The following is a 26383-nucleotide window of genomic DNA, read 5'->3' on the forward strand; positions in this document are numbered from 1 at the left end:
CTTTTCCAGAGGCTCTTATTGTTGTTGAGGGGTAATTGAAGTTTATAGCCTCCATATTTCAACCCCGCTGAACTCTGGGGGAACTCTTGCCCTGTTCAACCATACCGTTTCCACCCTCTTAGCTCCTCTTAGACTCTTGCTTTTATGAAAATATAATTGATTTTTGTTTATATTGGTGGTTATTTGCATGACCTTTTTTTAGTATTTATCATTATGTCTTGGCTTGTAATGTTGGAGAGATCTAGAAATTGATGCTTATTCTACTGTTGCAGTAATTGAGTGTCAGCTAAATGATTAAAAAGTATATGTGAAATGGGAAAAAGGGATTTTACCAAAACATTTGAATCGGTATGCTTTACTAGATCAAGGTAGCCATGCAGTCATGTAGTTAGCATGCTGATAACAATCGTTCTGATCAACAGCTTCAGCGTTGTCTGTAAAACCTGCAGTGAAACCTGCCTCACCCTGTCTAAAGGAGCTGCTAACCCACCTAAAAGAATTTCATTAGTCTGGCTTTCAGTTGGAGAGTTTTAGTGTCCCGTGATGGTCTAAATGCTGTTTCAGAAGCTTTTCCACCCTGCTAAGAATACAATGCTGGGGGAAACACTGAATCTTTGTCTTTTTGCATTTCTTTGGCATAAAAATGTCTAATTTAGAGATGAATATTCAATCCAAAATATCAGTATCGGCCCTCAACCTATATCGGTCAAACCCTGCAGGTTATCTCCATTGGAGATAGTAAAGGTTTGTGTAATGAGTAGGAGCATCATAGAGGTGAGTGTGTAGCTTTGCTCCATAAACAGATGATGATCTTTACCAACCAGAGCAACCATCAATCCATCAATACCCCTCCCCCTTCATCTCTCTATCCATCGCTCCATCACTGCCCTCTGACCCCTGTATGGATGCAGCAGCTGAGTCCCTATTGCCTGGCAACCACATCCTCCATCTTCTCCTGTGACAGATACACCCACCTACACACACACACACACACACACACACACACACACACACACACACACCATCTCACCATACACACTTACTTTATGGCAAATAAGTGCTCTCACAGCTCACTGTTGGTAGCAGTTTATTCTCTGTGTGTTCAGAATATGGTGCACTATGGTGATTTTTGGAGTATGCACATTAGCTTGTACCATCCGTTAAATATCCAGTGGGCTGAACAAACTCACAGAGCGTATTTGCTAAAAAGTTGGTGTTATCCTTTTAGGCCTTTACGAAAACGTTACCTTTTCAGGGTTTCCACACTGTCAGAAAATAATATACTTTTTTGACAAAAGGTACAACTCTGGACCTTATTTTCTGAGGGTGCAGCACCTACTTGACTGTAAACAGGTGTAAGATGAAGTAACAAATGACAGAAATTACACTCCTTCAGGGCTTGTCCCTTTGAGACAGGAGACTGCAGCTTAGTGTGTGAGTGCGTGTAGGAGTAGGAGGGGGATTAACAGAAGGCTGTGGAGTGCTATTGTCAAGGCAAGTGGGACAGACCGGCTTAATTAATACCATTAATTGGACTCTAATTACAGGCAAACTACCCTGGCACCCACATTCTCCTCTGTCCATCCTGCTACAACCAAATGCAAATCTTTACAACGCGCTATCAGAGTGGCTGTAATGAGCCTCCCTCCCCCCCTGTCTTTGTGTGTGTTTAGGGAGTGTGTGTCCTCATGTGTCTGCGTGTGAAGGCGAAGGTGAGGGGGAGGTAGGGTTTGTTGCAAGTTTGAGAGTTTGGGGAGTTCCTAACCTCTCATTACGTGTGAGTGGGCAACAGCAACACACAGTATGAGTGTGAATAAGCTGAGGTTGAATCGAAGGCTGAGTACATCAGGATTACTGCGCTTTCATTGAGTGGATGGGATTTGTGTGTGTGTGTGTGTGTGCGTGTGTGTGTGTGTGTGATAATGCTCAAGTCAGTGCCAGTTGCCCAATGAAGGCTGTAGCAAGGCTGGAGGACGGAAGGGTTGGTCTACAGAGAGACGTGCTGGATCGTGCTTCTTCCTCTTTATTCTGCAGTGGCTTCTTTCAAAAGGACGAGTGCAGATATTTCCAGCGGCGGTCCCTCGATGGGCGTTGACTGACATTAAAAAACCAGAGTGAGAGAGAAACAGTCGGCTTGTAGCGCAGCTGTATTTATATCAGATGTTTTACAGAGATCATTTGACTGAATGGTACATCGCTGTCACATAGCATTACATAACGGGAGGCATGCTGTTTAAATCCACTACTGCTGTTACTATTCCTATTCCTATTACTACTACTACTTCTATTACTATTACTATTTCTATTACTTCTACCACTACTACAGCTAGTACTACTACTACTGCTATTACTATTACTACTGCTGCTGCTACTACTACTACTTATACTACTGCTACTACTACTAGTACTACTACTACTCCGACCACCCATATCGAAGCGTGCTAAAGCCGCGCAGCCGCTCTCACTGTCCCGCTTACTACAAACACGCCCCTGCTCACACTCACGCACACATATACATACACACAGTCACACAAACACACACACACACTCATACACACACGTGGCCCGGCTGACGTCAGCAAAGGGGATTTCCCACGCCATGTGAGAGGCTCAGACAGACACTACAAACGCTGTGTCACTGCTTGGCTGCCTCGCCTCACCACGCCGCAGCCCCGACTCCCTCTCTCTCTTTACTCTCTCTCTCTCTGGCTTTCTCTCTCTCTCTCTCTCTCTCCGTTTTTCCTCGATCCCTTGTTTTGTCGCCAGCCTGCCTGAACTTTCGCTGACTTCCACTTCTCTTTCGGCGGCTCCCAATTCAGCAGCCATTTCTCTCTCTCTCTCTCTCTCTCTTCTTTGGCTTTATTTTGTCTCAACAGAATTCGCTTTGCTATTTCATTATTTTATTCAACTTCCCTTTTCACAAAGGCTGATTAGTGACAATTTTTTGTCAGGGTTCTTTTAGATAAGAGGAATGCATCCAGGCAATTTGGAAGTGGTTTTCAATGACGCTTTCACCACACCAGCGGTATCTCGCTGCACATTTTGGACGAAACAATTTCGCTTCAGCTTTTTCTGATACTGTTCAGCACTCTTACAAGAATGTGCACCCACTTCCGGTTTTAAACGGTACAAGCTGGGGATTATCTTTCACACTTAAGCAGTGTAAACAACATGAGCGCAGACCTCCAAGATATGCTTGGTATGTCAGTCTCGCAGCGTCTGTGGAAAAAGCACAACATAGAACAAGTTTGCTTTGAGTGAAAGGTGGAGACCCACTGTTTGCACATGTATCCACTGTAGATCTCTGATTTGTAGAAGTGTGCTCTCACAACTGATGATGGCAAAAATTGACATCATCAATGGCCTCGGAACAACAGGACAACTTTGCTGCTTGCACTAATATGGCTTTTAATGTGTAATTCTATTGTATAATTTCCTGCTCTGTGTCATGAAACGAACAGTTATCGGACCAAACAAACTCATTCCCGTGTCATCCCTCTGCTTTGAGTCAGCATGCTCAAGTCGCTGGCTTTGCTGTGTAATTGTGCATTTTGCCTGTCAGAGGGGGAGTGTGTGAGTGTGTGTGTGTGTGTGTGTGTGTGTGTGTGTGTGTGTGTGTGTGAGCGCTGTGCAGTCCAGTCCAGTTATTGCAGGCAGCCCTGACACAGATGGTGCTCAGCGATACCACATACCAGAGGCATTGTTTAGGGAAGGCGAGCTGGAGGAGATAATTGACAGGCATAGAGAGGACCCATCCCCCCACCCCCCATCCACCTTCCCTCTGTCTCTTTATGTCAGCCTCTCTTCTATGGTGCTGCTCACACACGCGCACGCACGAACACACGCACGCACACACAAAACACATGCGCTCACAGACCCTTTCCCTTTTCACTTTAACCCCCTTCTCTTAATAGCCATTACCATTTCTCTCTCTCTCTCTCTCCTTTCTCTCTCTTTCTCTCTCTCTCTTTCTCTCTCTCTCTCTCTCCCCTCCCTCGCTTGCTCTCCCTCTATTTCACCCTAGCAGCAGAGCCCAGCCTGGCCTCTGATTGGTGGATGGACTGCCTTTGTGTGCTATCTGTAGCGTGACGTCTCGCCGGCAAGCTGTGCGTGTTCGTGTGTGTGTGTGTGTATGTGTGTGTGTACATTTGTTCATGAGTGTATATGTTTGAAGAGAGTGGGAGGTAGGGGGGTTGTTGAGGGAGCATTCACATCATGTATGCAGAGAGAGAGTGAGAGAGAGAGAGAGAAAGAGAGAGAGAAGAAAAAAGTGAGCGAGTGGGAGGGAGGGTCTATGTAGCGCAGCGGTGATAGCGATCACAGAGGCTGGCTTTGAGAAAAAAATCCCTCCTGTGTGTGTGTGTGTGAGAGTGTGTGTGTGTGTATGTGTGCGTGTGCGGTAGACCTATTGGCGTACTAGCGGGAGAGAGAGAGAGGGAGAGGGAGGGGGTAGAGCAAGAGAGCGAGCGAGATAGAGAGACAGAGAGAGAGAGAGAGAACGTGCGTACTAGGGCTCATGTAAAACAGGATTAAAAACACAAGATGGCTTCCTGAATGGGCTGCTGGAACACAGACGAGAGAGAGACACTGAGAGAGAAGAGAGAGAGAGGAGAAAGAGAGAGAGAGAAGAGAAAGGGATAGAGGGATAGAGGTGAAGACGAGAGGGAGCCGGAGTCTTCTGATGGGGATTCGGCCAGCGGACGGAGGAGTACAAACCAAGGCAGCTGAGAGGCTCAGAGGGTAACTATTCATCACCAAAGAGTCCAGAGAGAGAGGGGGAGATAGGGAAGACTATTTTGGGATTGATAGGTGGGTGGGGGGGTGGTGGGTGGGTGAAGAGGTTGGCGGGACTAGGGACCAGCTCGAGACAAAACACAACCCGATCATTCAACATCTAGACAGGCAGGGACATCTAGACAAGGGATAGGGGGGGAGGGAGAAGGGGGGTGGGGGGTCAATGCTGTGCCAGATAAGAACATGCTATTGTATTACTGCTGCAATAATCAGCTCTGCTTTGATAAACCATTTCTAAGAGGCTAAGAAGCTTCCATTTATTCCTTCTTCCCCTATCTATCAACTGATCCCTTTGCATGTTTTGCCCGTCGCAACCCTCTTAAAAAAAACTGGGGTTATGCAGACTTGTGCCGTGCATACATTGGGAAGGCAGCGGCAAGTCTGAATAGAGGCATTACATAATTCCATAATTGAAATTGAATCCTCAGCCTGGCTGTCTCTCATTCTCTCTCCCGGCGGTAGAGGGAAGTGCCGGCTCGCTGTTTGAGCACAAATCGAAGAAAAGAGATTTGTGCTGGTTTTTTTTTTTTTTTTTTTTTTCGTTGTTGTTGCAGAAGATGACAGGAATGATAAGGGGATTGTGTAGAGAATGACATGCATGTTACGCAGCAGGGCAGTCCTGCTGTCCAGATTGACAAGTCTTTTTGAATGGGCTCTTGTCGCATTATTCTATTGATTGTTATTCTCTTCCCCTCCCATCTCTTTCTCCTTCTCTCTCTCTCTCTCTCCTTCTCCCTCTCTCTCCCTCCCTCCCTCTCTCTCTGTTGAATGGCTGTAAAGGTGGGATATTTTGAGGACAACAGTAGAGGCTGCTTGGTAAACCCTGAACTGGCAGTTGAGGTAAGAGAGGGCATCGAGTTTGTGCTGAACTCTGTGTGTGTTTGCATGCTTGTGTGTGTGTGTGTGTGTGTGCGCGTGAAGGACTGTCTTGTCATGTGTCATCTGTGTGTGATGTCTGCCTATGTTGCTTTGATGCTCAGCTGTTGGTTCATCAATATGGTTGAAGCACTTTGGAGGTTTGGCGTTGGCGGTTACCAAACACCGCAACCGGTTCTACTATTTTGTGTGAGAGTGTTTGTGTGTTAACATGTGCGTTTGTACATGTGAAGGAACACATGTGTGCTCTGTAGGTCTGTCTACATGTATGTATGTATATGTGTAAGTGTTTGTGTATATGTGTTTGACCATATATAAGTTAGCGCATACTCCTTATTTCCCAGAAAAGTCTCATTTGAGTATTCGCCACTCACACCGGCGAACACATGAGCTCATTATATTCGCCCTGGTATCATCACGGAGAGGAATAAAGGCGCGTTAGGCAGCTGTCTCCCCAGCCGAGCCGCACTTCTCGGAGGCTGACTACACCAGCTACTCTGGCTTTATCTCCAAGCCGCGGTGAGCTGAGCGGTTCAGTGATGAAGTGGCGGCGTCCTCGATTTAAAGCGTCCCACGCTGCCCGCTGATTGGTGCCAGAGCCAGGCATGTGTTGAGACAAGAGGCCAGGGAGGGGCGGAGGAGGAGGAGGAGGAGGAGGAGGAGGAATCCTACGCTCTGGCTCAGGAGCCAGGGGGCCGTCCTTCCTCTCCTAAGTTCCGGAGTCAAATGAGGTAAAGGGAGTAAAAGTTAGTGGGTCACGCATGCGTACGTGTGTGATTGTGGACCGTAGTAACCTGTGGCGCGCGGCCGCCGAGCGCTGCTGTTCCCTGGCTTACCGAGTCGGGGCACGCTTGTGTGTTTATACGGGAAGGAGAGCTTCAGCAGCGTGGCTTCATAGAGAAAGGATTTAGTCAGCACCAAACAAGCCGTCGCCCGTCACCGCAGACTGTTGGGTAATAAGAGTCTTGTGATGTGTTCTTCGAGTGCGAGAAAGGAAGCTTTGATTAGACTTGCTGTCAGATGCATTTACCACCCATAGCTGCAAGCTCTATATTAAAACATTTCCGTGTTCTTAATGTAGGTGTGTGGAAGTGATTAGGTACAACTCGATGAAATCTAAGCCGGGAGATATATTTGTCCTACTTCACTGCGGCGGTTGGAAATGTAGGTTAGTCAATCATTTTCAGACCTCATGAGCTAGTTTAGCTCAGCTCCACTGACATATAGTTTACCTCCAAGTCCTGTCTAATCCCCTTCCATGTGTAGACAGGCTCTTTATCTGCTAGGTTTACACTTTGCCCACCATCTGCTACCTGGATAAAGACTTGTTGAACAGTCCATTCATGAGAAGCACTGCAGGCTGTATTTAACAGGTTTGTGTTTGTGTGTCTGCTTTTGTGGATTTCCTGAGCTACTGTTTATGCAAGGTCAGGGTTGCAGTGTTTATGTCCTGACAACCTGTTTCCCTGTCAGACATTTCCTTGGTTACACAAACACACAAACACTGTCTACAGCCAACAGACGCATGGCTCCCATGATTTCTGAGCACATCGATTTAAATATGTAGTTGTATCGTTAAATACTCAACACTCCCTTAACGCAAAACAAGAATGTAAGAAACTGGCGTGTTGACGATACGCTTAGTTAAAGCCTCGTCTGCTTAGTAGCGCTGCCTGTGTTTTATTTCAGTTTTACAGCAGCTCCTCTGGGTCTTTGTCTGGTAGGTTTCCTTGCTGTTCAGGAAACGAGGGAGAGGTGAGAGGTTACCACAGTGGGACACAAGACAGACAGACTGCACGGGCGTGATTTTTTTCCGCGCTTGTACACAGGATTTCCTCTTCGTTCATCAAATGAACCTCACACAGTAAACAGGTGGGGGCAAAGACATAGAAGCTGAGCAGAAACGCCGTCAAACCGCTGACTGCGTGACGACGACATGGAAAGTTCATTAATCATATGTTTATCCTGATGTGGAATCCCCACCCTTGATCGCAAAGGGTTAACGGTGACCTAGTTTCCGTGGCAACACTGAATGACTGATGACATCATCGCTGTAATTTTAGCTGAGGCCCAGCCGCTGTGGTTGGTCACATGACCAGCTAGCCGGCACACACACATGTGTATGTAGTAAGTGGCTAGGTATATAGTACACACACAGGAAGTGGAGGGTTTGACATCACCTCTTCCATTCAGCGTTGGCTTTCAGTGTATTTACTGCTCTGTAAGGTTTCCATTCAGTCAGTAATGAACTGCAGCTCTCTCTGCCCGTGTGTCACAACATGCAACCGGTGGTGTAGCGGTAAAGTGGGTAAACTATGACATCCAGTCGGTGATGATCATAAGGCAAACAACCACCAATATAAACAAAAATCAATTACATTTTCAGAAAAGCATTAATTTATCTTTTTCCCCTTAACTTTACCCTCCTATCTGTTGCATCAGTTTGATAGTACTTACTATATGAATTACTATAAGCCAGACATTGAACAACTGTTGGAACTACAGTGAATCACTGTCACTCAGGCTTCATTTGAGGCTTGGCGCTCTCAAAGAAGCCATTCTATGAAATGACACCCCGATGACTAGCAAACATTACATATGTGAAACATGCCTGAGTCCTCAGGGATTTCAATGTATGTAGTCACCAACAATAGCCTCCCATGCATGCAATCATATATCAAAGAGGGACTTGACTAGCTCTGCAGTGTTGTCGTGTTTCGGCTCTAATTAATGGCAGCTAGCAGACGTTCGTCTCAGCACTGTCTGTCCCACCACACCGCTCATAGTCCTGCATATACCGGTGAACATGGCTGGGCACAGCCTACAGTAAGTCCCAGCCTGGATCAATGCCCCGCATGGCACGGTGAGCCGTGGTTGGTGGCTCGCCGGCACCGATGGTGGTGTCTGTGTTTGATGACAGAGGGAGGCTGTCAGCCGCCTGGTGCCGCAGTTAATAAAAAATGAATGGAAAGAGAAGGGGGAGGATCCCTCAGCTGTTGCTCGAGCTCTTTAACTCTCACCTCTCTGGTGGCTGCTCTGCTGCTCCCACTGGGAACCAGCGCTCAGTTTAAACAATCCTGAATCCCACTGCTGTAAATGACTCCGCCAGGTTTTATGTAACACAGTACTACAGCTGTTGGAGTTTTCATTACACGATAATGAGACATGAAAATATTCATTTCTGAACTGGGGAAAGCATATTCATGTGAATTCAGTGGAGGCTGATGACTTCAAAAGGTGAGGACAGGGCTCAGTAAAATGCAGGACAGGGCTGAATACATTAAAAAGGGTAATATCCCCAAAAACCATGGCATGAGTCTACTGTACTCAAAACTCAACAACCTCATTTTTAAGGAATAAATTCAAAACATTGTGTAGGATCATCCATGCCTTACAATAACCCACGTGGTTGTTTGCTGTGCGCCTAATGCCGGGTTGATAATGGATAGTGAGGGTTTGTGTGTTGCTACAGGCGAGTGCTGGCCCTTTAAGCTGGGCTACGCCTGACTTGAACATATGGGAGGCTAATCTTAGCCCAACTCCTGAGAGAGACAAGGCTGGCAACCAGCCACTGTGCAGGGCTGAGGAAGGTTTGTCTCGCTTTCTCTCTCTCTATCTCTCTATTTCTTTCTCTCTCAAGTCTCCAAATTTTATGATTTAACCCCAGTGTATTTTCCCAATAATTTACCACAGAAGCATTTAGACTTCATGTCCTTAACCCGACAAAAACTGCTCTATTATTTGAAACAACAATGCATGATCTCTTTGTGGTTGCATCATCGTCCAATCAGACTTGACCTCTCAGCTCTTTTTTCATGATGAGGCACACAGTTGCCTGGTAGGCGGTGGTACACATTGTACCATTTTTGGAAACCATGTTTTCCTTCTGATCTCTCACTTATCTTCCATCCTTTTCCCTCTGTCTCCTCCATTGTCTTTCTCCACTCTCTTTGTCTCAGCCCTTTGCCAGATTCTCTAACATATATCTGTTCGTCGCTCCCTCTCTTAAAGTCCCAAACCTCGAGCACAAAGAGCTGCCTCTTAAAAACCACCCCCTCCTCCTCCTCCTCCTCCTCTGGTGTCGTTGTTGCTGGAGTGTTTTTTGGCGGCTCCACCCTGCCCAAATGCCCCCCCACCCACCACCACCTCTCCATTTTTTCTCTCCTCCCCTCTCTGCCTCCTCCTCCCTTTCTCTTTGTGAGGAGTGTGTGTGGGTTGTGGGGGGGGGGGGGGTAGGCCTTCCCCAGCTGGGCTGTTCGTGCTGACTTGCACGTGCCGAATGTCAGGAGTTATGACTCAGAGTGGATACCCTACACTCTATAATCTATACTACCGTCCACACCCAAACACACCCTGAACCTGACACTATCCTGGCCAGGGGGGGTGACAAAGAAAGAAAAGACATAGAGGGAGACAAAAATATACAGCTCAAATACAGCTAAAGAGACAGAGATGCAAGGATAATGTGACAAGGTGGTGATTAAATAAGGACAATATGTTGTCACCTGTTACAGATGGATGGTAGAAAGATAAATAAATACATGCATACAGTACATACATAGATACATGTATACATATTGTTTTTTATTGTTGCAGAGTAAATTTATTATGTACAAAAAATGCAAAATAATCAGTCAATCATCCCACAAACAACTCCATCCTTCACATCTAATCAGTGACATCCAAAACAAAACACATAAACAAAAAAACAAACCTGACAGAGATTTCAGTAAAGACCTTATTCGTAATTTCCAGCCAAGCTGAAACACTTGTGCTGCTTCTATTCTGGTTTAATATAATGCACTCAGTGCTATTCTGCAGCCTCTAGTCCCTCCCACTAACAAACCCAGTGACCCTTAGTGAACAATCCAATACTGTACGCAGGCTAGCGTGTATGTATGTATGTATGTGTGTGTGTGTGTGTGTGTGTGTGTGTGCACTCATGTGCGTGCAGATGGAGGCAAAATCAACCAAGTGTGCTCCTGCATTTGCTGCCCTGTGTGGATTTGAAGGAGGCTTTAGTGTGTTTGGCTGTGTTTCCTCGCCTCTGCGTGTGTGTGTGTGTGTGATGAGAAGCAGGGGGGGCAGGAAGAGAGAAAGAGAGCGATAGATAAAGCGATAGAGAGTGAGAGAGCGAAAAAGAGAGAGAGAAGGGGGGGAGAGAGAGAGAGTCAGAGAGAGTGTGTCAGATCAGATGACCTTGATGCCATTAGACTGGAGGGTGGGGGTGGGGGTAGACAGGGGGGGTTGGGTGGGAGGTGGAGTCAGCGGCTGACAGGAAAAGATGGGAGGTGGGGGGGGGGGGGGGGAAGGACCCTCCTGTCAGGACCATGATGCTCTGGGTCATGTGATTTGTTTTATGGCTGCTAGATATAGGCATGCATTTGTTCCCATGACTGCTTTGTAAAAAAAAAAAAAAATGAAGAAAAAAACTAAATAGGTCTAAGAAGTGGTTTTTCACTCTGAGAGGCACAAATCCTCCCACATGTAAGATGAAGTGGCTGACTAAGTGGAATCACATCAGATTTACAATGAAGCCCTACGTTTTCCTCGACTCTTAGAAAGACAGTTCCCCCTCCACTGTGGCCATGAATCAGAACAAATCGTTCTTTATTGTGTTTTGTGTGTTTCATACCTTGCAGTCCTCCCACCGCCGGTGTGTTGGTGAAGTTTAAAAAGCTTGTTTCGGTGTGTGAGGGTTGTATATCAGGGCTTTGTTCGGAAGAAAAGACAAAGATGACTCAGGCTTAGTCATATGTGAGACAACCCAACACACACTGCTGAGGATGGACTTTTGTTGTCAGTCATCCCTCCTACAACCAAGACCTTTCCTCTGCGATGCTGAGAAAGACAGAGTGAGAGAGACTGAGAGAAGTGAGAGAGATGGAGTTAGAGGAAGAGAGAGAGGGAGTTGAGGGCGTGAAACAGCTCATTTGGATGATAATTTGACTAGGTTGTGAGATGAACTGATCGCTGTTAGAACCAGAGTCTCTGTCGTACCTCCCTCCTCATGCCGGGCTACAGCAGGTTTACCGTAAGTGTTGAAACGTACTTGTTTGACTGTCTTTTCCCAGCTGATTTTCACTGAATGGTTAAAAGACATGGGTTGTTTTTGTAAATGGTTTTCAAGTCCTTGAAGTCTCATTGCCTGTTGCCATGTGAAGTAGTATGATAGTAATCTGTCGTGTTATGATATTTTCTAGTTGAAAAGTAATCCATTGTGTTCAGTCAGTGATACACAGGGCAACTTTTTGGGGCAACCCTGTGTGGCAACAATACCCTCGGTATATGGTTGCCTCAATATATGGCTTTAATCTCTCAGGAACATATCATTCCCAAGATGACTAGATCTTTGAACCTGCGCCTCACTTTGTTGCCTTTTTCTGGGAACACTGCCCATCTACATTCCCTAGTAAATCACTGTCCTTTTGTCTCGTGGTCTGGGCAAACAAACATAAGTAACCATACATGATTGTGGTAAACACCAGAAGCAGTGACTTGTTGAAATTACACACACTTTATGCCGTTGGTCTTGTTTTCTGAGTCATCAAGGAGTCAGAAACAAAAATCATCTTGTTAGACTTCTTTCTGTTGAAAAGCTGCATTGGATTTTATTTTAATTTTTCCACATAAATCCATTAATAAGTATATACAGCTTGCAGTTTGGCATCTGAATTATGTGCTGGAGACAGTGGAATTTGCTGTGGTGGAGTTTCCTTTTTCTAGGTTGATATTTTGCACTTGTGTTTGGTGTTGAGCCACATGTATGGAAAGAGATTAGCACCAGCAGAGGTTGTATTTGTATTGCATAAATTTGAATTTGTCATGCTCATATTGCATCGTTGAATTCAAAAAATGAATTAGTTGAACAAAATAATTCAAAGATTCAATTTGTAAGGCACAATTTGAAATTGAATGCAATTTAAATTGCATTTGATTATAATTGACTGTAACTTTTAGCTAATTGTTTTAAATTTTTCCCAATTCAAATTTAGTTTTCTTGATTCAGATGGAGCTGTCTGAGACGAACATTTGGGCACAAGGGAGTTTTTTTTTTTTTTTTTTTGAGTGTCAACTAGAAGGCAGTTGACACTCAACACTGGGCGAACACTCTTCACTTAGCCAATTATAAGCCATGTGGCACTGTGCCTTGTTCATCTCCTCAGCTGATTTAGCCTTATTCTCCTCACTTGGTGAAAGCTAAAATTGACTGTTGTTGTTTAAAAATTTACACATGTGGCCTAGTTAACTGCTAGCTGTTGGCTAGGTAGTGGCTAATGGCTAACTAGATTGTTGGGATGGTAAATGTTGAAAAAAGTGATAATTTACAAAATTTCTTCTAGAACATTTTTTTTTAAGTTGCATCGCTCACTGTGGTGATATTCTACACTACCACTGCTACATATCCAGATATGACGATGCAGCAAACGGCTGTAGGCCTGCCAGGCTGCAATACACTGCTTGTAAATATGATGTATCGATGCCTTTTATGCAGCCCAATATTAGTAGCTAGGACATGCAGGTGTTTTGGAGAGAATAAGGCTCGATGATTGGCTGAGGAGATAAACACAGTGCCACGTGGCTTGTGGTTGACTTGGTAAAGAGTGGGACGGACCCACTGTCGGGAGCTTGGAGGAGGCATCTGCCTTCCAGTCGACACTCAGGGAACAAAAGTCCCTTGTGCCCAAATGTGTGTCACAGAGTGTTCAATCTGAATTAAGAAAACTGTTTTTTAATTTGGAAAAACAATATCGAAATTATAGTTTAAAGTTAAATTAAGCTCATTAAGGTGATATTTAAGGAAGGTAACAAAAGAAATCTGGCTTGAGTGCTGGTCCTTAAAATTTTGGCCATGTGATGTCATTCATTTTTTGTTATCTTTTTATTGGTTCTAACTGTGATGACTGCTGGTCTGCCTAGGAGGTTTCTCTTAGCCGAAAGACCAGCCCCCATACATTTGAAAAGATGTTTTCTTTATAAGCTATAATTAAGAATTTATTTTGACAAGTGGTGTTTAGAAAGCTGTCGCTTTGAGAATTCTCTCCACTCATAGCTCTAACGTTTCTGATAAACGTCAGTGTTGAAGGACGGGAGAAAGTCATGCTGTTTTCAGTCTTGTGTTTTTTAGACGAGGAACTACCGGTGGTGAGCTAGCGATTCAGGGGTTAAGTTGAGGGAGCTAGAAATGCTGTGTCATTGCAGCCGGGGGGAAAGCGAGTGCAAGTCGGTAGGGTGAATGAATGAGCGTGTTTGTGTGTTTGTGTGTAGTGTTGGTGTTGGTGGTAGAAAATGGGGGCTGGCAACTCCATGGTTTGTCATATGACACATGTGCCCACCCTGTGGTGGAGGCGGGCATCCCGGTGGGAGACTATGATGATGATGATGACGACGATGAGGTAGCAGCTACGTCATCGCCACATGCTTTTCCTACCTCTCTCGCTCATTGGCACTTCCTGGTCACGTGACCCAATGCTCTACTTCTCCTCTCCTTCCCTTAGTCAGCTTAGGCTGCGCTGTTTGTCTTTGGGGTTGACGTTCGTGTGTGTGTGTGTGTGTGTGTGTGTGTATATATATATATACATGAGCGTGTGTGTGTGGCAAGTGGCGTATGCGATTTACAGGACCAGAGAGTGAGAATGTCAGTAAGTCTTGGGACGGTAATGCAATAAGCTTTGCTAAAAGGAGAAAAAGGGGACAGAAACCAAAACAGAGAGATATATCGAGAGAGAGAGAGAGAGAGAGAGAGGGAGATTGCGAGAGCCAGAGAGAGACAGAGATCAAGAGAGACGGAGAGAAACCGAGAGAGAGGGAGAAAGCCAAAGTGAGAGAGATAGTGAAAGGCTACTGAAGTTAATCCAGCCATAGCGCAGCGCAGACGGCACACGCTCAGTAATAATAAGAGAATAATACTGCGCAGGAGCTGACAACGATCTGCATGGGGGAGACGGCCATGTTTTTTCCCCCCCTCCTCTTCCTGTATAAATCCAAAACTCCAGCAGTGACGGAGAGAAGAGGAGAGAAGCCACAAGGCCGGTCAGCCAGTAAGTGGGCGAGTGGTAGCCAGAGCAAGTGGAAACAGCCGGCGATCATGATGATGATGATGATGATGATGATGATGACGATGACGCCAAGGCAGAGCAATGGTGAGGCGAGAACGACGGAAGGACATCGTAGACTGGTGGATAGGAGAGGGAAAGATGGAAGGCAAGGTGAAGGAGAGACGGCAAAGTGTGGCGTCCTCAGTGAACCGCGGTGCCTTTGGTTCCTTGCGGCTGCCGTCTTCATTTGGCAACAAGCCGCCAATCCTCTTTCTGTTTGTGCCCTCTTCTTCTTCTTTTTCCCCCAATTACAGAACCAAAGTCACATGAATAACTGAGCGACTTCTCCGTCTTCTTTTAACTGTTTCTCTCCAGAGATGCCCGACTTCCCTCTTTTTATCTCTCCTCTCCTCGCTGTCTTCCTCCTTGCCCTTCTCTTCCCTGCCTTCATCCTACTCCTCTTGCTTGCTGTTGTCAAACTGTCATCCGCCGCTTGCCCTCCATTGCCCAGTCTAGTCCTCTTGTCCTCATCCCTCTGTCCTAATCATATTGCCTTCGTTTTTTCCATTCTCTCCCCCCGCATAGGTGAATGAGTATGGAAATTATAGGCTGTTGGGGGATGATTGAATGTAGAACGTATTGGCACCCTCAGAATCGCCTTGAGCCAGAAAGCTTCATCCTCGTCTGTATCCTCCGGTTCCTGGAAGAAGGGCTAGGGAGAGCAAGTGGAAACAGCCAGCGAGCTCTTCCTTCTCCATACAGCCTGGCCGTGGGTGAGCCACTGTCAGCCACAGGTGTAAAGGCTGAGGCTTTTTGTTTTAAGCGAGAGATGGACAACAGGCATGGACGTGGATGAGGACAGGGACATGGAGATGGAGGAACCATCGTCGGTCGATTCTCCTCTGGCCCAGGGCTGAGCCAAAACCTGACGCTCAAACACGGAAGAAAATCTCTGCGAGGAAAACCAGCCGCCGGTTGCAGAAGGCATAAACGGACAATTTATCATCGCTTTTCTTTCCCTCTTTTTCATTTTCCTGTTGATGCTGCTGCGAGTCGAGATTGTGTGTTCGTTCGCCCGACGGCTTCTGGTCGCCGCTGCGCTCGAAATCAGAGCAGCTCTCACATAGCCGAAATTACCATTACCGGGCTTTTTTGGACTATACACATAACATAGTGTTATATGTAACATAATCTAATACAGTAGAGCTATTAGTGTTCAAGGGCGTGGATAGACAGAGACAGAGAGAGGTTTTCTCATTGGTAACAGCTCTGCTGCACTGTGCTGTTTCCTAGGCTGCCGCTACTAGCGTCCATCCCCCCCAGCTCTCTCTCTTTCTGCTCACTGCACACTCCTCCATTCCATCGTACGTGCCCACTGTGGCTCAGATAATGGCCTCTCGCTCTGCACACACTGAAGAGAGAGGGGGGAGGAGATGGAGGGAGAGGCTGAGCGAGAGGGAGGGGAATGGAGGGAGGGAGAGCGAGTGAAAGAGAGCGAGAGAGAGAGAGAAGGGAAGGTGGGGGCTGCGAGGAGAAGCCGACTGCAAGCGTAGGAGAGAGAAAGAAAGGGGATATTGAAAAGGGGAAGGGAGGAGCAGAGAGAGATAATGAGAGAGGAAAAAGGAGAGAACAGAAAGCGACGGCCGTAAGAAGAGGAAAGAGAACGAGAAACGCGTGTGCTGTGCTGGGGGGAGGTGTGTTATGTGTGTGTGGCTGCCTGTGTGCGTGTGTGTGTGAATGCATGCGTGTGTGCTTCAGCGCTCGCTCTGTCTGTGTGCGGCTCAGACTGGAAGGAATAAAAAGGAATACAACACTACAAGGCCGGATTGCTTGTGGGCTGCTCTGCCGGCGAGCGAATCTCATGCTCCCCTTTCTGCTATCAGACCAGTAGCTCTGTCTGGACGTCTAGGACCATGTAAGTACGCGTCGCTGGTTGTCGGTCTCGCAGCCGGCCTCATATTGTCACAGGCTATGCTTCACGTTCCTCCTCGGCACGGCAGGGAAGGAAGGGGTGGGGGGAGAAGGAGGAGGACGGGGGGTGCTGTGTATCTATGTGTGGATTTAGGTTCAGCTGTCCCGGGCTGAACTTAAATCCCCACCACCACCACCACCAATATCTCTTCACACCCTTCTCCTCCTCCCTCTTTATCTTTTATTTTGTTGTTGTTTTGTGCTGTCAGCGCTGAGGGGCATCTGTTCTGCTCTGGTGGAGAGGCGTATAGGCTTGTCTCGTTTAAAGGGACGCCCAGACTGAAGTGTTTGCCCTAACAGGTTCTGCAAGGTCTCTTCCGGTTGGGCGTGTTGATGTTTTGGGAGCACTTTGTGGTGTGTGTGTCGAGCATGTATGGATGTGTGTGTGTGTGTGGGAAGATAGAGTCCTGGCAGGAGAGTAGGTTGTGGCATGGTGTAAATATTTGTCGGAGCACGTGGTCTGCACTGTCAGAGGCGCCCGGCTTGGTATAAGGCGTCTACAGGTATAAGCACAGCGCATACTCCAGTCCGTCCTGACTGAATCCATGTCCAAGCTCTTATTGCGTGGGTATTAAACGCACAGTATGTAATTTCTGCCGCTAGAGGGTCTCTCAATCAAAACAATAACAAAAGATGTAGTTTGATGACGTTGTGAAGTAGCGTGGGATCATGGGAGTTTTTTTACGGGGACAGCTTCGGCGACAGAACGCGCAGCAAACGGGAATGAATAATCGTGATCCATTACGAGTGAGCAATAAAAACAATAGAATGAAAAAAACAACAGAGTGGCTAGAGTGGCTAGCTAGCTAGTTCGCCGACTTCCTTCCTCACTCTCTGACGTATCATCTGGTGTTTCCCGTGTTTCCCCGGAAGTTAGGGGGTAAAGGGGATATGGCGCCATTGACAGGCGACCAAATGAAACGCACCGTTACCTTGAATAAAATTACGGATTTCTCTGGGTTTGAACATTGTTGGAAACATTTTGGATAATGTAAGTACACAACTCAAAAAAAGATATAACATAGGTGTAGTCGTTTTTAGATATTTTAATGCGGAAATGTTACATATTATACCTTTAAGGGAATTGTCATTATGCTGGTTGTGCACTATTATAATAGCTGCTGTACCGGCAAAGCTGAGTATAGTCCAGTGTTAAGTGTGTCAGCTTGAGTTTGCGCTTCACAACTGTGTGACTTTTCTAATGGCGTCTGTGGCACAGTGTTTTTGTACATGTAATTCTGAGAGAAAGAGGAAAAGAGAGTGTCAGTGTGACCCATAGTGTGTGATTGTGGGTTAGGCTGTGCAGTGTTGCGACCACACTGTTTCAACACTGCAATTCTCATAACTGCCGCGCATTAATCCCGCCTCTCTTCCGCCTTCCTGTCTGATCTCACTGATAGTGCAGACATGGGGCCTCTCACGTATTGCATGCCGGCTGTTCACTGCTCTCCCCCACCCCACCTCCCACCAATACCACCGCCACCCCCTGGGAGACACACCAGACACCCGGCGCAGAAGGTGGATTCAAAGGGCCTGAGCATACTGCCCGTCCAGTAATTAGCCACTTCAAAGGCTCATTTCAATAATATTCAAATGATGGGGAAGCTGGACGTCTAGCTCACTTCCACTGTCAACCACTGATGGATCTACAAACAGGAGCCATCTTCTTCTTTTCTCTAGGCTGGAGATGATAGCATGCTGGGTGGTTCATCTGTCTGGACCAGGGACTAGTTTAGATTTGTGTCAGGGTGTGAGACCATCAGCCGGTATCAGACTGTGACGTGCCTTGAGGTTTGTTTGTGTGCATGTAGGGATGTGTTTTTTTTTTAATCAGTTATTATGTCTCAGTTCAGTTTTTTCAATGTCTTCTGGTGGGGCAGAAGTTTGCTTTTAACCTGAACTGTGGTTAATGCCAGTTGAAGCATAGTTGCAGGTTTAAGACTTTAGTAAAAAAAAAAAAATAGTAAGTGTGCCTTTTTATGCCTACTAGGGCTATTCGGTGTGGGAATACACTGTTCAACCATAACATGAACTCTGTCAATGATTTCTGCATGTGCCCTTGGATTATCTTTGTTTGCTGTTCTTCCTTAGACTCATTTAATCATAATCTTTGAGTACCAGACCTGGGTTAGTATTTGCAAATTACTTCTTAAGTTAACTGTTTTAAGTGAATTGGAGCACCAGATGGTTGGGCTTTAACACATCAAGACAATTTAGATAGTGTCAGATGAGTAGTCATTCACAGAGAAGTATAGTAAATTGACTTTCAAATAGCCTAAACTTTCTTACACTCCATTGTGGTGAAGCCCATCCATCTGGTGCTCTAAGCAGGCTAAAATACACAATTCTTTGCAAATATTATTTGGCTCAGGTCTGGTGAGTAGACCTGTGTTTGCACTGTTTTCAGTGTAACTACTAATGTAGTGACTGTCCCCATTCTGACTTAAAGAGGAAGTGAGCTATATGGCTGTACTGATCAGCTCCTGGTTAACATTATGAAATGTTTGTCAAGGTCTTTCAACCTGCTTAAAAAAATAATAATAATGTGTCTAATATCTGTAGTCACTATCTGTAGTAGTGACCCTTCACTTAAGTTGTGACCCGAATGCAACATGTTTTTGCAGTACTGGCAATGTATTTAGCCTTGTCTGTTGCCTGGAACTTCTCTCCTCTGAATTTGTTAGATTAATTTGATCACTTTTGCCCTAGTTACTCAGCTACAATAAGTGCTGCTGCTGCTGCATTGTCTCATTAGATATACTGGACAATGGGATGTATTGTCAGCAGTCCTGAGGTCATCATGAGGACTCTGAATGTCATTATGATTACATGTATAATTCATATTTCTCAAATGGAAGTGGGGGGCATACTTGTGATGCAAAAGCTACCTTTAAATTTTCATGTCTATAATTTGGTGTTGTATAAAGGACATGAACAGTGTTCTTGTCCTGTGTAACTTTTGTCTCACTCCAGGCAGCTTGACCTCATCATACAGTTCAAATAATGAGTTTCTGTGAGAACACTTCATCTCAAATAGTGATGCATGATTATCTCTTCTAGTCACAATTCCAGCCAAAGGGAGGTTCAGGTGTACAGCAGGTTCAGTTTGGGAAAGTACAGCTGGGCCTTTTTGAAGTGGCAGGAATCAGTTGTAGTTCCTACTTTGCCTTGAAAATCAATGATTTAGTTACAAAAAATGTATATTATTTGTGCGGCCATGAGAGGGAGGCTTTAACAGGTGAAGTTGCATAGCAAGTGACCTGTATATATGGCCTTTATTTATTTATATATGTATATTTTGCTTCACCTCTCACTATGTACTTACTGCTTGACCTCCACTACATACAGAGATGTTTGTTCACTCCAACTGCCTGTTTTGCATAGCCCAACTGATCTGGAGCAGGATGTGTTTTTATATACAACAGTGAAACAATGTCACATGAACTTTGACTTAAACACTTGTTTGCCTGTTATGAAATCACTCTATTGAAGCAATAGTTAATTTAGTTTTTCCTAGCCCTACTGACCTGTCTCTGCAGCACTGTGTGTTCTGTATGTGAGAGGTGGGAGAGAAAGAAACTCGGAAGAGTGGAATGGATTCTATTCTTACTTTAGTGTTTATTATTTACTTTTCTGGGTGAATGTTGTTGATTTGTTTCTGGAACATGATATATATAAATGAAAATTACTAATTTGTTTCATTTGTTGACAGTGATCATGTATGAAAATGTACAGGGAAAACATTGGATGTTTATTCCAAGTTCATGCCTAATGTTTGTGCAGTATAACTTTGCTTATCTGTCCTGGGTTTATTGGCTTCTTACAACCTCACTAACTGCATTCCCTCTCTCCACGTCTCTCTTTCAGACTGTTTTGGAAGTCGGTTCAGTGGATGGCCCCAGAAGAGGAGGCCAGATGGAAATTGGGTCACATGACCGCCTCCAGGAAGGCGCGCTGAGCCTGGAACCGGCCAATGGGGTGAGTCGCTACCCCAGCGATGAGGAGGCATCTATGGAAACAGAGCAGCAGAGGGCAGGAAGCATGCCTCCAGGGCAGGGCTGGGTGCCGGGGCACAGCAAGGTCAGTGACACCCAACAGCAGCTGCCCTGCTGGAACAGCAACAGTGGCACAACCCCTGGTGAGCCTGTCCACCACGCAGACATGGAGGATGCCCGCAACCTGGTGGCTTTCTCTGCCATTGCTGGCTCCTTGCCTCCTTCCTCCTCTGCTCCCCCCCTGGTGCAGCCCAACACGTCTCAGCTATACGAGAAGTTCACCCAGGAGATGGGTGCTGAGGGGGCTGAGGCCAGGCTCTCTGCAGGAGCTCCCGAGAGAGGCTGCCAACCTCTGGAAGACCTCAACACCCTACAGACAGCACTGAGCCAAGCCAAACATGGACACAAGCCCCCCAACTGTAACTGTGATGGGCCTGACTGTCCAGACTACCTGGAGTGGCTGGAGAAGAAGATCAAGTTGGCAGCCAATGAGGATCACGGGCCCTGCAAGATGGCAGATGCTCCTCCGAAATCACAGCCTCACCTACAGCAACCCCACTCGCATCATCACCCGCAGCCCTACCCCCAGGTGAATGGAGGAGGTCACCGTCTGTCCACTTACCATCAGCAGCAACAGGGAACCCTAGGCCCTCACCCAGACCAAGTGCCCTGCTCCAAACCCCCCATCCCCTGCTCTCCCCAGGTGCTCTCCATAGCTAAGGAGAAGAACATCAGTCTCCAGACAGCCATCGCTATAGAGGCCCTCACCCAGCTGTCTGGTACCAGTCCCCAGGCTGTGGGCTCTCCAGGCCAGGCCTCCTCCAACAGTAACCTCCATCAGCACCACCACCACGCCCAGAACATCCCTTCACAGCCCCAGAATGGCACTCGCTTGGTCCCGTCCTCCCCCGGTCCTCTCTCGTCTTCCTCACGCTCACAATCCGTCCCTCCAGGACTACACCCCAGCCAGCAGGCCCCAGTGTCCTGGGAGCAGCACAGGCCCCAGTCCCAGGGCCAACCACCCCATGCCTCCCCTCTCCCATCCTCTACTTCTACTTTCCCAGGTCAGGGAAAAACCCCAGGCTTCAGGCCCCATCCCCAGCACTGGCAGCAGGGCTCAGGCACAGGCTCTGACCAGAGGAACCAGTGGATGTCCATGAAGTCTGAGCCTCAGTCTCACTACTCTGCTTCACCTCACAGTAGCTCAGATCCCATGTCAGAGCTCAAACAGCTGCTTGGTGACACCAGTGGTAAGTTCAGCAATGCTACCTTCAAGCTCCCTGTGCCCCACCAACACAGCTTGAATGAGAATGGAGGTATCCAGGTCCAGGCCCAGGCCAACCTAGGGATGGCCAGGATAAAGCAGGAGCCAGACTCTGGTGAGTACTACCATCACACTGCCTCCATGGGACATTATGGCATGGCTAATGGCCAGCAGCAAGGCCACCACTACCCCGGCCCCCCCCTGTCTCCTGGCCAAGCAGCCATCCGCCACTCCACTCAGGCAGCTCTGCAACAGCACCTTCACTACAAGAGGAACCTCTTCTCCAACCACCCCTCTGGCTTTGGAACTCCAGGCCCACGGACACCTCAGGCCTGCCAAAACTTGAAGAAGTGGTGGCCCCAGGTGGGGGCTGAAGGTTTGCCCCATCTGGCCATCAAACAGGAGCCTAAGGAACCCAAGAAGAAGAAAAGCAGCCAAGGCTCTCCTGCCATCAAAGCTATGAGTGGGATGCTAGCAGGCCCACCCTTGCCCAAACCCAAACAGATAGTCATCAAGAAGACCAAGCAGAAAGCCTCCTTGCCAACCTTCCTGCCTCAGACTCAGATCACCATACAGAAACCATCAGCCCTCATGCTGGACAGAGCCCCGGCCCTGGCCAGCCTGCAACCAGGTTTTCTCCCCTCTCTGCCCCTCCTCAGTAACTCCACTCAGGCTGCTGCTGCTGCAGGCCTCCCTGCCCCAGCCCAATCTCAGGTATTCATTTCCAACTCCTCAATGACTCCCTCTTCCACTGTTCCTGCCTTGTCAGAAAACACTCCAGCCCTCATCGGCCCTCAGCCCCAGCCTGTGGCCCCTGTAGCCCATGCTAACTCAGAGGGAGCAGGCAGCCTGGCCTCCAGTGACACCAGCACCACCACACCTCTGACCTCCACATCTCCATCCAGCACCTCACAGATACCGAGCCTCACCAACGTGGACCCGAAGTATGAAGAACTGATCCGCCAATTTGAGGCTGAATTTGGGGAATCCTCAGCCCTAGAGCCACCTGGCAGTAAGCCCATGGAGGAGACGCCAACAGCCCCTCAGCCGGGGGTGAGTGAGTCCCAGCCCAGTGCTAACTCAGGACCAGACAGGCCCACGTCACCATCCACCACCCAGTCTGCCCCCTTAACTCTCACCGCTCCACCCAGCTCCATACCTCCTCCAGCCGACCAGGAGATGGAAGTCGACAAGGACAATGAGTCAGGGAGCCAAAGTGAAGCAACCTTGAACCAGGCCTCCACGGACCGGCCCATGGAGGAGCAGCGCGAGGGGGCCCTGCCTGTCTCTCTGCGTCAGGAGGCCTTCCTGGACCAGCAGCAGCAACAGCCCACTGTGCTAGAGGATCCCTTCAGCCTGCCGTGTTCTCCGCTGCCCAAACGCATGAAGATCGAAGCCTCGGGGGGAGTAACAGTCCTCTCCACCACGTGCTACTCTGAGGAGGACACACCTACTGAAGACAGTCTGCCCTGCTCTCCCTCCCTCCGAGGCTTTCTGGAGTCTCCCCTCCGCTACCTGGACACCCCCACCAAAAGCCTGCTGGACACCCCTGCCAAGGACCTCCAGGCAGAGTTCCCCATCTGCGACTGCGTGGGTAAGTCAGTGTGTGTTTGTGTATGTGTGTGTCTGTGCTTGTGTGTGTGCTGGGAGATGAGGTCACTATCAGCCCGTATACTACATTAACACCTTTCAAAAAACACACTCATTCATGCCCTCCAAAATACCACACTACTCTAAACATTACCCATTCACCTCCAAGTGCCAGCACAGTAAGTAGACCCAACATTTTAACGCAACATATGCTATTTAGTGAATTTAGTGAATGCTTAAGTCCTTATAGTCGCATCACAGCATACATATTTTGCATGGGAAGCCCAAGTGGGAAACAACCTTTTAACCTGGCAGTGTTAGTGCTGTGCTCCACCTATAAAGCTACATAAGGAATTGAACCCCTAACCCTGGAAATGTTAGTGTCTTGCTCTACCTATTGAGCTACACAAGGGTCAGTCCCACTAATGCTGGCAGTTTTAGTGCCTTGCTCTACCTATTGAACTACATAGGACCACTGTCAGGTGATTCAGTCCCCTTCTGCTCCAGCTCCTCTGTCTGGACGCTTGTTGCATGTGTCTGAGAATGTGTGTGTTGCCAGGGTGTGTGGCTGGGCCCATCCAGTCTGCTACAGTGTGAGGCACTGAGGGCAGCAGGCGGGAACAATAGTGGTGGCAGAAGGAGCCTATTGTGCTGGTTTGGGTCTGGCAGGCATGCAGAACAGAGCAGGACGCTCAGTCAACCCTTTGTCAGACAGAGAGGGGTTCAGTCTAACAGCCTGGGTAGGACGCTGCTGAGGTTGTTAGTTTATAGCGGAATAGATAGATAGGCCTGGAGTAGAAATTTAGATTTAAGTTTAGGTAATACCTCACTGTAAAACTTCCCAATAAATTCTCCTCATCAATTGCTTTAAGAAACAAATTGAGAAACAAGTTGAAACAAATAAACGCCTGGGCTATTAATGCAAGTTTCACTGTGGAATATACACTTAGTTATAGTTCCAAAAAACGGTGGGTCCAGTCAGTGATCAGCATCAGGCAAACAAACAGCAATACAGACAAACATCAATTATATTTCAGAAAAGCATTAATTTATGCTTTTTTCCTTATAAGACCCTATCTTTACATAACTTGCATCGGTTTGGTATCACTTACTGTGATATATACTATGCATACTAGCACAGCGCTGATCTATAGTTACTCAGCCAATCAAGCAATCAGCATATTATTTCTGCACTGAGGGTAACTTAGTCTAATACTTACCAATAATGGGGATTTTTGTCTTCAGAGAAGCCTGCCCTAGCTGCTGGTGGGTGTAAACTGGTGGGCTTTGGAGGGTTAGGTTTGACGGCCTGGTAAATGGACCCTTGCTGTCCCTAAACAGTGGAGTGGGTGCTCAGTGGGGGGAGAGCAGCTGCAGGGAAACACTTGCTAGCTGTGTGCTGTTACCAAGAGCAAAGGCCAGCAGACAAGGAGTCTCCATAGTGAAGCTTAGTTACACACTGCCTTGTCAACACCCTATAGCACAACACTACACTGGAATGAGACTCCCTCCAACACACACAGACACAGTACACATGAATGTTAGTACACATGCACACACTCACGCGCACACACACACACACACACACACACACACACACACACATACCACCAGCACCCCCACCACCACCATCACCATCACCATAACCACAGGCTCATTCCCTTTGCTTCCTACCATTTACTCTCTGATGTCTGTGAGAATAAACAGACAACACACACACACACACACACAATTTCCACACAAGAATTTGGTATGACTCCTCCACTTCCTGCCCTGGGCCACGCCCTGGTTCCTCCCTGCACCAACATGGGAATGTGACCTCAGATTAACTCTGAACCAGAGAAACACACAAATTACTGAGTGTGTGTCCATATTTTAGATAATTAGTTGACACTTTTATATGTTACATTTTAGTCATTTAGCTGATGCTGTTATCCAGAGTGACTTGAATGAATGCAACACTAGTATTTATGATAATAAAGAAGTGCTATGTACAGAAGCAAGAGCCAAGCAAAACACTTAGACATTTTAAATCAAGTTCATGCTTTTTTCCACACAGAAGCTGGTGGAATTAGTTTCCATACAGGTGAAAAATCCTGCTTTAACAACACAGCAAACCTTGCTGCAACAGTGAATGTAAACTTATCAAAAAGGCAAAGTGCAGCAGTGTCTTACATTTAATACACATTCAGCTTCACAGAATCACATACAAAACATTGTAAACATTCAAGTCACAGGACATGGTAGGTAACCACAGAAGGATGTAGGGTAATGCTTTATTGGAATGCACACACAGACACACAACATAAACATAGACATACACATACTGTACACACAGACACACCCTCCATCCCCTTTTACACTCACACACATCCTGAGTCATCCATCACTCCCTCAAAAAGCTTTTGGTTTATATAGTGTCTCCACACACTCACCACACCCCCCAGTCACAGCCCTGTGTGTGTGTGTGTGTGTGTGTGTGTGTGTGTGTGTGTGTGTGTGTGTGTTCGTCTGTGTGTGAACATGCTGGTTTGATGTTGCAAGCAGTTAGTTAGTACATACTCATGCTTCCCATAGATGGCTTGACTTCATCAAGATAGTTCAGTTACAGAGAAGATGTTGTCTTCACAGTTTGTCCAAAAAAGCAGGTTGAGTTTGAACTTGCCAGTCTGCTTCAGGCAGGACAGTATCCAGGCCCCTGTAAATGTCTCTCCCCACTTAGTATGAGTAGTAGGGAAAATGTCCATTGATTTGAGACCAATGTGATCTGCACAAAACATGTATAACAGCTATGTAGATTCCCCAAATAAGACATTGTTGGTGCTGCTGCCAAGACTAGCACAAAACGGATTAAA

General features: G+C 46.9%; 1 protein-coding gene across 3 annotated transcripts in view; it reads left to right on the forward strand.

Moving 5' to 3' along the window:
- Positions 1-4480: 4480 nt before the first annotated feature.
- Positions 4481-26383, forward strand: part of tet3 (tet methylcytosine dioxygenase 3) — a 37352-nt gene continuing 15449 nt past the window's right edge. Inside the window, exons 1-3 of one of the 3 annotated variants that reach the window (XM_071898749.2) lie at positions 4481-4740; positions 5575-5634; positions 20547-23532. In XM_071898749.2, the coding sequence (XP_071754850.2) occupies positions 20595-23532 (2938 nt within the window). In that variant the 5' untranslated portion in view covers positions 4481-4740; positions 5575-5634; positions 20547-20594. Of the gene's footprint in view, positions 4741-5574; positions 5635-11535; positions 11705-16225; positions 16624-20546; positions 23533-26383 lie in introns of those variants that run through there. The other 2 variants (XM_078285015.1, XM_078285016.1) reach the window with 2 other exon arrangements.

Source organism: Centroberyx gerrardi, chromosome 8 (assembly GCF_048128805.1).
Source record: "Centroberyx gerrardi isolate f3 chromosome 8, fCenGer3.hap1.cur.20231027, whole genome shotgun sequence".
In the NCBI taxonomy this organism is placed as follows: domain Eukaryota; kingdom Metazoa; phylum Chordata; class Actinopteri; order Beryciformes; family Berycidae; genus Centroberyx; species Centroberyx gerrardi.